Raw genomic sequence first — 15,236 nt, forward strand, 5'->3', positions numbered from 1 at the left:
ACCTTAACTTCTCTGTTTAGCAGTCAGGTGGGACTCATAAATTACAATCAGGAACTTAAGTCATTCCTGCCATCCAGCCTCTATTAGTTTCTGTTAAACTGGGTGGTGGTACTGCTGCCTTGTGCTGGAAGATTTTGAGGGCTGCTGTGAGGATAACTTGGTAGCATCTGACTGAAACATGTCAAGGGTTACAACATGGGCAGGCCTTTCTATGAAACCACAGAGCAGTGTGAAAGTACTGTTTATGTGGGGCAGTTCAGAGTCTTCCAACTTCTCTGGGGATCTTTGGACAAGCACAGTGAATGCGTGGGTTGGTCAGAGCAAGCTCTCCAGGTTCCCAGGAAGAGAATCTTGAACTCTTCAAGCACCACTGTTTTCATAAACTCCTTGGCACAAGTAAATTCTAAGAAGGTCACATGCAAGTCATAAGATATGAGGGAGAGGTCAGTTAAAGCCAGGATTTAATATGCTTCTCTGTTTTGTATTTGTTGTTAAATATATATATATATATATCTCCAACGTCCGCAAAGGCACTGAATAGAATTGGATCCATTCCATATAACCTAGCAGAGATGTATGTGAAGGGACTCATGTATTTTAAGTACTGAAGAATGTGTGAAAATTCCTATTTTTTTAAATGTACAGATCTACAACTTTTCTTTAGCTCTGAGCTGCAAGTAGACAGCCTGACAAGAATTTTGCCTATTAATTTCCTTTGCTGAACCAACTACTTAGCTTCCTCCATAAGTAGCTTCAAACTTGAGGCTCCACCATCCAGGACTTGTTCCTAGCTACAGATCTTCCCCGAGGATAAACTTTCTTGGCTTGGTGGCATTAAGACTGACTTTGCCTTTGCTGTTTGCATCAAATGTTTCCATTCACTTAAAGGGCAGTGTCAGCTGCAACAGGAAATCAAGGCAGCTTCTCAAATCATAGGTGAAGAATGGAAGGAATGTGACATCTCTAAATTTGTTTCAAGGATATGAATAAAGGCAAAAACTGTCGTATGTTAAGAATCAAATGGCTGACAGCGTGTGCTTTAGAGAGACATGAGCCAAGTGTCTTGAGTCTGTGATTATTTAGTTCTCCACTATTTCACTGAGGAATTTTTCACGTGCTAAACATAGTGATCAAAGCCTGAATGAAACGGCAAATGAAGCCAGAGGCACTTTCCTCACCCCATTTTTGCTAGTCTCCAGTGAAGGTAACTGTGAGAACTGTAAGTCTACAGTATGCTTGTGAGTCTATAGTGAAATGTGCTGTGAGTTCATGGTTAAGGCTGTTCTCAAGAGGTTGCTGTCTCTTTGTTTTAGTATTAGATCAGGTAACAAATTCAATCAGTAGCTCTCAGAACTTTAAGTAATTCTGCTGCCATATTTAATGTTGTTATTTTTTAATTCTAGACTTGCTTAAACCCTTTATTTTCCTATGCTTAAAGTTCATGGCTGCATAGCTAAACTCTCGTGTTCCGATAACATCTTGGATGCAGGCCATTTCTCAAATTTTAAACACAAAGTTGTTTCCCTTAGTTGGAGCGTCACCAAAATTAGCTGTTGTATCTGAGTTAGTTCCATTAGCTACTTTCATATTCTTACATTGCCAGCTCACCTCCTTGAAATAACAGCTCCCCCAGTCCAGAGGCCTTAAGTAAAGAGGCCTTGAGCTTGATGCTGCAGCGTGTTCTGCAGCTTCTCTCCTGCATGCTCCCAGCTCACTCCTCAGTGTGCTGTCTGCCCCAGGGACTGCCATCTTCTGCACTTGACTACATCTAACTGTGGCTTGAATTCCTAACATCAATAGACTTAAATTCTGAAACACCCCAAGCCTTTAAGGGAAGGAGGTAAGATGGGTATGGGTACAACTTGAGCTGGGTCAGGGATATTATTGAAGGCAAAGACTGTATGGTTGTGTAGGGAAGTAATACAGCTGGGAAGGGTGCCAGGAAGGGAAGCAAGACTTAATGGAAGGAGGAGAATGAAGTGAGCCTTGAGACCCAAAGCAGGGTTTATGAATGAGAGCGTTTATCCCCACAAAAGCCACCCATGTGAATAACAATTGTTGGTGTTGTAGGCTGCTTTGAGTGATTAAAAAAAAAAAAAAAGTAAATGCAGCTGTAATGTGACTTCTGTTGTTTGTGTGTGTCGTTTTACAGAATATTTTGGGAGGTGACTAGGGGCCAAACGGCTGCTGCTTAAAGTTATCATAATCCCTGTAAGCCTCATTGAGCCAAACCAGCAACTGTCAAGCGAGGATGATAACTGTAGCTCATGTGTCTGTCTGTCTCTTCCGAGCATAGGGTTGATAAAATACACGCTGCTTTATTTTTTCTCTGTGTGGTAGCAGTGGTTGTGGCCATAGCACAGCACTGTCCATCTGCGTGTCTCTGCACAGTGACACGACGAAAAACTTGGTTAGGCTTGGTGGATGTCTGTTATCGAGTGCAGGCTTAACAGCGGGCATAAGTGGTGTGTTTGGATTTAGATGTTGCCTTTTGTGCCATATACTTCCTGCTGCATGCTCTCTGCCAAATCTGTGCTTCAAATATAATACTAGGTATTTTTAATAAATGGTGTAAGAAAGCTACATGACATCTGCCAACTTTGGCTCTTACAGAGCCTGTCTTACTTGCCTGTTGTCTTGTAGCTCTATGTCTAGTAGGAGACTGAAGTGTATTCAGATTTTATTTGGCTTGCTGTATCTGCTTTGAATAAACCTTCTCTTCTCTACTCCCTTTACATATGCTGCAAAGCATAGTATAAAGCGTATTAGCCAAGAAGTAGAAAAAGCTTAGTAGTAGAAACAAACAAGTGTACTCCTTTGTACAGACTGATTTTGTTTCCCACTCACATGGCAGTGTGAACTGTGGTCTTGAGTTCATAGAGCAGGATGAATCCAGTATTTCTAAACGTTTTAAAATAGAGGATGTGGAGTTGTCTGTGGCATGTTAATAGTCCTTACTTTCAATCACAAAAGCAGTTTTAAAAAAAAAGTCCATACACAAAGAATTCTGGTTTGAGGGGTTTCATTATTATTCATGATGCAACTCTTTCACTTCATCCACTGAAGTACTGGTGCCAAAACAAAAACAAAACTGCTTTAGCAAATCCGAAGTATTGAGAAACAAGCACGAGGTTTTGCAACACAGACTGAAACTAAAGAAATGTTTCTCTGCTGAGTCTTGTTTTACGAAGTTTGTTCCTCTCTGTTGATATTATTTTGATGATTTCAGTAGGTATCTGAAGGTATGGAATTAAAGTTGCAAGTATGCTTCTGGAATTTAGTAAAACGTGTAAAAATGAACAAGTTTGTTTTCTAGGGGAAGAAGTTCCCATTCATCATGTTTGACATGAGGATTCTCTTTCTTATTTGCTTTCATTCCACTTAATCTACACAGTAATTTGTTACTCTTCTCATTCCCTGTCTCCTCCTGAAAATATCAATTGCCAAAACACATAGAAGAGATTCAGAAATTCAGATTGGAAGGGCTCTAAGCTGGATAGCTCTATGTGAGTGAAACAATACCTAGAGGGAACTTTTGGGGTTTGATTTCTTGGTATTCCTGCTCCTATGAGCATTCAGAACAAGCAAATTGTTGGTGAGGGGAGAGCATGCCTGGAGATTCAAATCCATTGCACCATTCCTATGCTTTTACTTAACCTTTTTTTTTTTGTGTGTATATGTGTGTCTTTTCTGTCAGGAGAGCTGTGGAAGCATCCTAGGGAGTGTCCTGAGGAGGGATTGATCAGTGTATGTGTCCGTGGTAGGGGCCATATGAAAGTTGTGCAGTAAGAGGCCAGTGCTTCCTGAGAAAAGGACTGCTGAGGTAGAGCTTCCCTCTGCAGAGCATAGCAAGGTGATGGGTATGTCCTGGAAAAGAGGTGTGAAAGGGCTGTGAAGTGCAAGGGTATGTGGAGTAGAAGGCTACAGAGTCAGGTCCTTGTGTGCCTGAAAGCTTGGAGCAAAGATTTAAAAATTGGTACAGGTCTTCCTTTCTTCCATCAGGAAAACAAGAGACAGAGACTTCAGAACAAGTCCCACTTCATAACTAAAGAGTAGTTGATGCCTGCAATGCTACTCCGCTCATCTCTGTGACAGCAAAACTAAACAGAAATTAGTAAAACTGTTCTAAACTTAGTAGTCTTTGTTGAAGAAGCCAGGTTTGAAAATGCTTTTATATTCAGCTTGGAAGGAACTGAACTGCATTTACAGCAGATGTCCAGTGTTTCTGTCCTTGCAAGATCCTGCTCTCAGCAGTTATATCCCATCACTTGTTTGAAGTCCAGAAGAAACTGAAATAATGACTACACTGGTCTCGTCTGTGCTCTTCCCTTGTGGCCCTATTGATGTGTAGCCTATGCTGCAAGGTTGGGGAGGGGCCCCTCATTATTTCTCCTCCTCTTTGAATGATTCAAATTTCTCCTGAGTGTAGGGTTGGTTAATCTACAAAGAAAGCTTAACTCAAAACCTGGAAGTTGAATCTGAACTCACTTGTTCTGAAAGATTCTTGAGTTTTCAGCTGGGCTAGTTCTAGTATTTGTTTTGGAGGATTTTGTCAGACTCCTGAGGGCTGTGTAGGCAGATGCTGCTGCTTTTTATCAATTGCTATGTCAAAATAAAAGTACTTGCTGAAGCCTCATCAGACTAATTCCAGCTTTTGGGAGAGAGAGGACACTGAGGGAGGGATTTAGCTGTTCGTTTGAAAAAAAAAAAAAAAAAACCCAAAACAAAAACCCCAACATTCTGGAGCCCTGAGGCTCATGCTCAAGATAAGTTAACTTGGGAAGTAAATCATGGGGTTTGACTGCTGCATCCTCTTGCTCTTCAGGTCTGGATGGGAGACAAAGCAAGCACTGTTCTGAAGAGATACATGGAGGAAAAGCACACATTTAAGTGGAAGCTGGAAACATTTGTGTGGTTACTTTTGATTCCTTCAGAAAGAAGATACTGCTTCTTCAGAGCTACACAAGATGGGGGGGGGGGGGGCGGGCTATCAGATTTATCTTGATGTGTATCCATACAATTAACTTTGTTGGCTAATTCTCAGGTGTGGATTGAGTGCACTTGTGTTGGAAATCTGCTTGTTTATATTAAGGTGGCAATGCACCTCAGGGGTGTTACCTGAGTGATGAGTGGTGGTGAATCTACAAGGGGTGCAAGATCTTGGAGGGGGAAAGCCAAGAGCAGAACAAAGCTTCTCTTCTGTTGATAGTGGCTGCTAATGATGTAGCCTGGGAAGAGTACCAGCCAGCAAGCACTGCTCTGGCTAAGAAGCCTTGTGCCTAAAAGTAGTGACCAGATGCGGTCCCTGGATGGCTAAGTCAGCCTTCATAGCATTTCTTCTGTTAACCAGTCTTTGTCTGATACCATGTATTGGACTAGATGCTTCCTGTTGTTCACTCTGCTTTTCTGAATCTCATGTTTGTTTTGCTGTGGTGTGTGGTCTTGGTTATCTTCTGCACCTGACTACCACCAGTGACAAACATTAATAGGGGACTTGCCAAAGGGCGCCAGTTGTTGGCTCCTCCCTGTTCTTTCCCCCAAAATCAGCTGAACTGAATTAAAGTATGCTCAGTGTAAGTCTCGCTTGTATTTATGTTGACTTTAGACTTCCAGTATTACTGAAGCTTCCCTTGTAATCTTGGTAGAGGATTGGGTATATAATCCACAGTTCATTAAGTATCATTTCATTCTAAGGTCATTAGTGAGTAAATTCATCTGTCGTGTTCTTCCAGCAGAAAGGACAATTTTATGGCTGAACAGAGCATTAGGGCTCGGAACGGTGCATGTGTTTTGCATGTATAGTGCACTAGATATTTGGGCAATGTTTATGCATTTGTGTAGCCCCCTTGGGTTAAGCCTGTGCGTGAAAACTTGCACCAAGTGATGTACACAGAATGAGGCCCTCAGGGCTGCCAGCAGAGGCATGGCTGCTGGGACAGTCAGATAGCTCCCAGTTTGGTAGAAGCTGCTTGTACCAAAGAACTTATGTATTTTGTGCCTGAAGCAAGTGGTGGCTGCTGAATTCTTGATTCCAGATAATACCTTTCAGAGCAGAATGGGTAAAGAGGACATAACCAAGAGCGCTGAATCAGAGCGGGCAGTGGGGACAAACAGTCAAATCAGCTGCCATTTCCAGCTGTTAGATTTTTCTCCCCTGCCTTCACAGTAGGGATGACTGAGCGGGGCTCATGTTAGTTGCCATAACTTACGGCTGGGTGCATTTATTCCAAGGAATGGGAAACTGTTTCAGTGGTGGAAGTTTAACCTGTGGGTATGCCTTGGGCTTTGTTGTTTATCCAATATGTGTTCTTCCACGTGGCTGGTGGAGTAGTGACTTAAATAATCTCTTACTGAATATTGAGTGATGTCTCTGGACTTCATTAAATTAATGTGGCGTACTCCCTTCAAACACCGAGTGGCTAGCTAATTTGCAGTGCCTGTGTGTTTTGAGTGAGATTTGTCAGCTAGCTCTTGAGGGAATGTGGCAGTTCTGGGGGAGTGTATTTTTACTATAGGCAGAAATACAAGCAGAAGTGTATGGTGATGTAAAATATCCTGAAAGAAGCCAAAGGAATAACCTCACCTGACAAAATGCTGAAAAATTTAAAGTTAGTGCAAAGAACTGTTAATAATTTTTGGATATCTAATTTTCTAACATAAAAAGCCTTTGATAATGGTAAAAGCTATAGCACAATTCTCTCTCCCATTTTTGTGCTTAGCCAAGACAATGAGGAAGCCTGTGTTTAAAAGGGGAAGAAAAAAACCTGCTGGCTTTCAGTCTGTTGGAATTAGATTTATTTTTAAGTCTATATCGCCAGTGCTTGGTGGATTTGTCCATATGACTCAAATTGCATCCACTCATTTAGATCTACTGAAGCATGAGTGACTTGGAATGAAAAGTCTGGATAAAATGGTAGACTGTCAATGAATAAATAATGTTGATATATGCTTATAGTTCTTAGGAGTAAATCCTTAACCATATAATTGGATAGAGAGAATCTGGAAGGGTTTCTATTGGGTGTCTGAGATTTTTTTTTTTCCCCATTTAAATTGATAGGATCCAAAGAAAGCCCCTTAAGTCTCTAAAGAGCTTTTCATGCTGACATAGTATTTTTTTTTTTTCTCCAATCTGGTCTTACTGTAAAAGAACTTATTCTATACAATTCCAGTAAGCAAAAATAGACAGAGATGCAGTGCTATCAAGTAACAAGCATCGTGCCAGCTCCAAGGCTTAGTTACCATCAGTTGACTAAATCTGACTTTAAATAAGAAACTTTGCAGGGAAAAGAAGCAATGGCTGTTGGCAAAAAAAAAAAAAAAAGGCAGCCAGGAACCACACTGTATTTTGCTCATCCTGTTCATGTGTATACTTTTGTGATCTCTATTGTCATGGTCTATTGTAAGCATAGTGTGGCAGCATTCTCTCCACCCTTCATGGCACTGTATGTTAACAAATAATATGGTCTCTGCCCACTTTGATTAGGGACATTTGTTTTCCAGATTAAAAAAAAGTATCTGTTCTTTTTTGTACATTAAGAAATCCTGTTCTGTGGGCATTTAAGATAGGTGGGAAGAGTCAAAGTTGGAACAGTGCTTGAAAGTGCACATTCATGGGTGGGAAAGACCTTCACAGTCCAGAGTGATGTTCTGGTTTTGAAGTATAAACACGCTGGCTCCTTGAGGATACCAACACTAATTTCTTTTTTTTTGTGTGTGTTTATGTGTATGTTGTTTTTGTTTACCCAGCCCCTTCTATGGAGAAGACTTTTACTGTGAAATTCCTCGGACCTTTCGCCATCTGTCATTTTATATTTTTGACAGAGATGTTTTTCGAAGGGATTCCATCATAGGTATGTGTTCATAAATTATTACATTCTTTACCACTTACTTCTCTTGGATTTTAACTGTAGATCATATGTAGTCATATGAGTTGGGGTCTTGATAGGACTGGCAATGATAGTGGTAAATACTGCTCAGTATTGTCCTTTTTTGTCAAGTAACAAAAATGTCTTCAATATTACATATTATAAAAAAGGCTGGGAGATAAATGCTGTCTGTTACGATAGTAAATGCAGATTGCAGTTTAACTGAAATAGGCAATAAAGCATTGTTTAAAGGTTGGCAAAATAATTTCTTCATTTTTTCTTTCTAAATGCAAGGCCTTTAGTCTTGCAGTTTTCTAGGGCTCATTACACTTTCCTGCATGCAGTATTGTTAAACTATGACTACATTAATGACATGCAGAGTAATAGCTACTGGTCATAGGCAACCACAGTACAATCATAACAGAATTTCATAGAGAGTATCAGAGCAAGCTTTTGTCTACAGAATAACTTGGTAAGACTTCCAGTGCCTGTTTGACGTGGGCAAGATCTCTGCTTTTCCAGATGCTATTTCCTATGCATTTCACCTGCAGCAAACTGCATGACACTCCATTTATCTCTTCAGGGATACAAGTCTTGTAAAAGCCTAGTTGTTATTGAGGGGAACAGTTTCCACTTTAAGTCATTTTAACGGTTTTGACTTTTTTCAGTTTTTCATCTCTTACTTTTGAAATAAGTTGTGTATGACTACCAGTTTTCTAATTCCAGTGTAACATGACTATAGATATCAATGAGGTATGTATGTCTTGGCAGAGCTTGTAGTGAGGAAGTTGTCTAATGTTGAGCACCAGTTTGTATAATGCTGTAAACGTTTAAGTGCATGGGGTGGTGGTGCAGACCTCTTTGTATATATCTTTACATTACACTAGTTTATCATGCAGTCACTAGCTTTTAAATTATTGTTTTACTTTTTAAATATGAGCTATGAAACTGGGTCATCATTCTCTTTATGTCCCTAACTCATGGGTGTACAGCATCTAGCATCCTGGGAAGGAGGGGGTCAGTTTCTGATTTTTTAGTGAGCCTTTTGGTCTCTCTAATCTCTAGTTTCCCCTTGTAACATGAAAGTAATACCTCCTTTCTTTCAACTGATGAGTTTTCATTGTTGAAATTGCCTCATCTGCTCTCCTGTGTGTCACCGTTTTTCTGCAGCTGCAGTGACCCATGAACAGGCCATGGACTGGGGTTTTTCTTGCTCAGGGCTTTGCTCCCTCTTTTGGAACAAGGGTCTCTGAACACTTAACACAAGCCAGACCCATGAAATTGCAGATAGAGGAGTGAAAATTGTCTCCTTTTCTCCATGTTTCCTAAGTTCCTGTTTTAATAATCAAGCTCTGACATTGTAGGGGAATTCTTCAGGAGCTGCTAGAATAATCTTGTCTTAAAGGTACTGGGAGTGAGCAGTTCATGAAAAGGACTTGCAGAAGATACAGAGACTTGTTTTGTTGCTCAAATGATTGATCAGGTTTCTATTCTTTGTTACCTCTTCCTCCTCCTGTTCCTCTCCCTCCTTATCACAGGCATATTTTGAAGAACATTTCAAAGATGTGGAAGTGTGATAAATAGCAACGGAGAGAAGAAAGGAAATCAGAGTTACGGACACTTTGATACTAACTCTCTAAGTTATGCTTGTAATAGGAAAATGTTCTGGAAAGAGAAACAGTGCTCTGGAGTAACTGCATGTGGTTATTTTCAGTAGTTCCTATTGAACAGGAGTCAGCAGCATCAAAGCTAAATAGTGGGGGGTTTTTTTGAGAAATAGAACTCTTTCTTTGGAACAAAGTCTGTAATATTTAAATGAAATAGCTGCTCTATGTGTATCTTTAGCTCAGTCTTGAGGCCTTTTCTTGAAGAGGCTTGAGTAAGGGAAGTTTGGAAGAGGTCCCTACTGAAAAAGATTGGTCAGAGTAGTGCTAGAATAAGCTCTTTTCCGCTGAACTGCCGAATTCTGCAAATAGGGGCCCATTGTTTGCATTACAGAGATTGCTTGTTATATTATGTCATCATGAGACACTTCTGCTGAAGAAAATGTGGTTACCCGTGCTCATGAACCCCAGCAATGAACTTTCTCAGAGAAGCCAGTTGGGGGTTGTTTTCCATCCAGGGAGACTAATTTTAAGTTCAGATGTTACTGAGCTTGTGAATTTGCCTGTGTTTCCTGTGTGATCTGGTATGTTTAAGACATCTGTTTGCATTGTTTGTTTGACTGGTTTTGAGGGGGTTTTGAGACAGAGAGAGAACAGGGTGCATGTGTGTCAAAATAGTGAGAATTTGACAAGTGGATATTTTTTGAAGATGGTTGGCTAACAGAGTTCCTTTTGAATCACTATTTAGTATTGCCAGAACTTTCTCTTGGTGTTATAGTACTTATTTCCAGGGTGACTGGAGCTCGGGGTAGGCATGCTTTTATTTATTCAAATATAAAATACAAGTTTGTGATGGTAAATTCTTTAACATCCAAAATGCAACTCAGTGGGTGACAGACGAGAACACTGAAGCCACGAAAAGCGGAAGGAGTGGGGGCAAGAAAATGAAAAACAAGAACCCCCCGAAACCTTTGACAAAAGCTTCCGAGGAGAACCAAAACAAATTCAGAAACTGGAACACATGTGTAGCAGATACGTTTTGGAACATACTGTAGTATTTTGGCATACAGGATGAGAGGATTGTGCAGATAAAGATATCTTTGAGTGTGCATGTTTGTTTATTACATTTGCATTTTCCTAATCATAATTTGCTAAGTCATCTAGGTTTTTGTTAGCTAAACAGATACAACTCTTGAACAACTGTGTCTTGGCAGAATCTTGGATGCCAGTTGAAATGCAAATATAATGAGGAAAATGAAGAGCTCAGTGGATCTGAAATAAGATTTGTCTTTTTTAAGTAAAATGTAGCAAATATGCAGTTACTGTGGAAGTAATCTAGTCTTAAGTTGTTTAATCGATATTATGTGTCTTGACTGTTACTGGCTAGAGTTTATATACTGATTTATATAGTATGTTGAGATGCTTTGAGTAGGAAGTGTACTACTGAAAGTAATGGTAAATTCTATTTAAAATTAGATTTGTTTCCAAGTGATCAAATAGGAGTAGTAGGCCAATTTGATGGAAGATGTGTCTGTATAATATATAGGATAGCTATTTCCATCTAGTTGTTACAGTGAGGAAAACATTCAGGAGATGGGGTTAACTTGAAAAGCTGTCAGTTAATACCCCTCCAGTAGTAATGGGAAAAAAGATACCTCTGGCTGAATGCAGTAGAAGGAATATTAGGATAGCAGTGCTGCTAAATAAGGCAAATGTAAATATATGTTCTTTAATGATTATGTTTTGATATTTAGTTTTCAGCTTTTTAGAAATGTTGAATGACGCAGGCTGTGTCAATACAGTGGGACAGAAGGCTTTTCTCACCCTTTAATAATTGAGCTAGATTTAGTGAAGAAATCATCTCCATGATATGCCCTGAGCTGGTTCTCCTAGGTGTGTAATGAACAGTTCAGGCCGTGACCTCAACATACAGATCAGTTAAAAAACAGGAAATGTGCCACACCAAGTCATTTAACACTTGGTTGAGAGAATAGTTAATATCATATGCCCTTCAGGTGAGAAGTACACAATTATTTATCCTCTGCTTAAATCACAAATCACCTTCGGGTTTTTTCACCCCAGCACTTCATTTGTTTTGGTGACAGATGCATGTAACTGCTTTACTAACATCTGTGTTAAGCAGGAACCTGAACAGAACAAAATGCACCCCCTGTGAAGGTCTGAGGGGGAAAAAGTAAATTCACTGTATCCAGTCTTGGCCCCTGTACTGCACTGGGGAGTAAGAACTTTCCTCTGTAAGGTTGTGGTATTCCTGAGTGAGGGGCAGATTTGGTTGCTGTGCTGTGATGGGGATGGAATGGTTCTGAATAAAGCACAGATGTGAAATGCCCAAGCTCTTCCATGAAGGAGCAGCCAGCCAGCAGGGAGAAGACTAGCAAGTGATTCTGTTAATTACATTTGCTATAACTGATCTGCTGTAAGTCACCTTCATAGGGGTTGTTAGGTGTGTTCTACAACAAATTGAAACTCTTGTGGCCATTGTATCCTGGCAGGTTGTAACTGTCTTCCTGCTTACTAATACTAGATGAGTTGAAGTGAAGTAAGGCAATAAAACAAATTTGCTTTTGGAGGTAGTTAAACTTAGCTGCTCTGGTCTAAAGCAGATGAAATGAAATCATAGCTCATGGACACTCTCACAGAATAAAAACACCCTGGAATTGAAAATTGTTTGAGGTGACTGTGCTTTTGTTAATGACTACTTCCAAAGCTGAGGAGGTCTGTAGAGTTCCCACACTTATTTGCAGCGTCCAAGCAAACCATCTACCGTTATTAAGTAACTGTTGTGCAATGTAGCTGAAGCATCACCTTTTGATTATTTTATTGGTTTAAAAGAAAAATTGAAAAAAAGCACCATACCTGCTAAACTATGCATCTTGCTAGCTAAGTGGAGGAAAGATCTTCCAATAGAGCGCAAAGCAGAGATCAAGATTTTAATAGAAAATTGTTTTCCTCTGTTTCCTCCACCCCAACCATGGCTTAGGCAGCAGTCACAACTTGGGTTTACTGTTTCCGTGATGTACTGTTGGATGACATGGGAATAATAGCTACTCAGTATGGTATAAATATAGCTACTAATGAAATAAAGGAAACAGATGACTCTGTCCCACAATGACAAGTCTCGAGAAGCTATAAACTAGAATTATCCTGAGAAGATTCTCTACAGTTGCATAGAAAGCCTAAAATAAATACTTTCTGCACAGAATAAATTGTTAGGATGCACTCACATTATCTTTTAACATAACAGATGGTCACAAAAGCAGGAAAACAAAGTTGAGCTTTCAAAAATACATATTTTTTCCTTTTTCCTCATACGAGTACACATATTATAAACAAAACTACTGAGCATAATGTGCTAGAACTTTGACTGTCTTCTTATGCAACCCTCCTCCTTACCAAATGAGTGTTAATACTATCTGTATTTGGAATATTACCATAGATCCATCCTCCCAGCTTACCCCTGACTGCTATAGTCTGAGCTGGGCTTTCTGTATTTTCTGCAGTACTTGATTTATGTCAGCACTTAACATTAAGCAGTTTCTGTCTGGTTTACGCCTCGCTTGAACTAAGCAAAGACTGTGACTGTGAAGAAGGTGCAGTAGCAGTGGCTTCTTGTGGCAGTGCTTGGAAGGGGCTGGTGATGGAGGGGGTGAAGGAGAAAGTTGTTCAGTGCAGGCAGCATGCCTAGGCCTGTTGTAAGGCAGACAACAGTGACTGCAAATCTAGATTTTAGGACTGCTCTCCCATTGCAACCAGCCACAGGCTATACCACCTTTCTCAAATGTATGGACATTTTAAGGGCCCAGAGAGCATCTGACAGAGATTTTTTTTTTTTTTTTTTTAACAGGAAAGGAGGGTAGAAATTGCTATGTAAGCCAGGTGAGATCTTTAGGATTGTGGCCAGCAAAACTACCCTGATAGCAGATAGTCTATGCAATGCTGTAGCTTGCTTCTTTTAAGGATAGAAGCTATGTCTTATCGACAGCTTACTTTTCTCTGCCTTATTATCCAAAATAAATCCTGTGAGGGGGAAAAATGGGTTTCATAAGTGATATTATATTTGGAGTAGTGATTCAAAAACCAAACAGAACTGGGGTCATGAATATAGTACACCTCAGTACTCTGTGTAGGATGCACCGCTGCTGTGCTGGAAATGTTCTGCCATTATCAGCACTAATTCTTACCCATGATAACAGATGGTCTAGTAGTGCTTGTGCTTCATGGTGCACTGCACAGAAGCCAGAAGGGAGCCATTCTGCTCCTTCAAATGCTCTGAAGCCTTATGTTGCCCCTAATTCTCATCCTTATCTTTCTAATCCTCAAGTAGGGAGATCGCTTGTTTCAGTCTTTTTCTGTGTTACGGGAGTGAATTTGTGCTGTTCTTGAACAAGGTGGGCATCCAGCTCTTTTTATCTTGCAAAGTTTCTGTACTTTTATTTGATGACAAATAACTTTTCATATACAGATAATTATAAAATCCCAGGTAGTCTGGAATAGCAGCAGTGCTTCTTGGTTGGAGATTTCAAAGTAATTAAAGTTTCATAAGGCTTTCACAGTCTAAAAGGTTGATTAAAATCGATTCTGATTTGTCCTTAGTCTTTCCAGCTATTCAAAGTGACTCTCCTTGTGCACCTTCATATCAATTATTTTAAATGAATTCACTGATATAGTATGTCTATGCACTTAATATACTAGCATGAAACAACTAATGAACAAGCTTCCAGGGCCTCTTACTGCCTAATACTGCAGCACACAGGAGGCAAAGTAGTTTCTGCTTGGAGTTGAGAGAAGACTGAATTAATTAGGCATTTGGGGCCTTTTAACATGTGACTCAGACCTAACCCTTTGCTATAAATTAACTATACTGCAGTCAGTGTTAATGGAGGCTGTTGTATTAAGAATATTACATTATATTGCTTTCAGCTCACTTGGCAGCAATATGCAAATTTCTGTGGTTTTCACTGTGCAAGTATTCCAAGATAAAGAAACCTAAAGAGAAGATAGAAGACCCCCTGAAATGTTCTGGTTTTATGGTTCTGTAAAATAACTGTTGGATCATTTTTCAGGTAGAGCCTCATGCCCTTTTAAAATAACAAACTCTTGTCCTGTTGCTTTCTTGATTTCCTTTTTGGTAAAGGAATATATCTTCTACTAATCTGGCATATGACATAAATATTCATGTATCTCAGCTGTGAGGTAAACACTGCAAACTGACAGATGGGTACTAAAAGGTGCGATGTAGTCTTCAAACTAGTGCCTAATCCTTTTGTTGCCAACAGGTAATCCAGGCAAAAGGTAGTTGTGACTGGATGGAGAATGAGCCAAATTATCAACTCTGTTAGTCTTTGTATGGAAATGTTAGACCCTGAATTAACAAGCCCAGGCAAGTCCAGGGACAAGCTAATGGGCTGCATTGACTTGGCTAGGAAGAGCTTTTGAAACTCAGTGAGGGATGGGCACTGAGGGTGTGGTGCTTCCACAAACACTTTTTTCCCAAGTGGTGAAGCCAGACATCCCTACCTATTTCTGTTGTATATTTCTGCCTCTGTGCCCAAAATATTGACCTTCTGTTGTCTGTTACCTTCTAGCTGTTTTAATTTGACTCTTGAGTGGGGAAGCCATAAAACAGGTCAGTTGAAGATCTGTGTGTTAAAAATGCCAGCAACACCCACACATGACCCCTGAAACTTATTTCTTCTTCCCTTCTCTTCCCCCAGGATGTTTGTTTTCATTGTTCGGTGTTCTTTAG

The 15,236-nt window shown here is 40.0% G+C and overlaps 1 protein-coding gene across 2 annotated transcripts in view; it reads left to right on the forward strand.

Moving 5' to 3' along the window:
- RASA3 (RAS p21 protein activator 3) overlaps positions 1-15,236 on the forward strand; it is a 135,113-nt gene that overhangs the window by 44,293 nt on the left and 75,584 nt on the right. For both annotated transcript variants that reach the window (XM_074815213.1, XM_074815214.1), the window contains exon 3: positions 7,747-7,850. In XM_074815213.1, coding sequence (XP_074671314.1) covers positions 7,747-7,850 — 104 coding nt within the window. The remainder of the gene's footprint in view (positions 1-7,746; positions 7,851-15,236) is intronic.

The sequence above is a fragment of the Strix aluco genome, chromosome 2 (genome assembly GCF_031877795.1).
Source record: "Strix aluco isolate bStrAlu1 chromosome 2, bStrAlu1.hap1, whole genome shotgun sequence".
Lineage (NCBI taxonomy): Eukaryota > Metazoa > Chordata > Aves > Strigiformes > Strigidae > Strix > Strix aluco.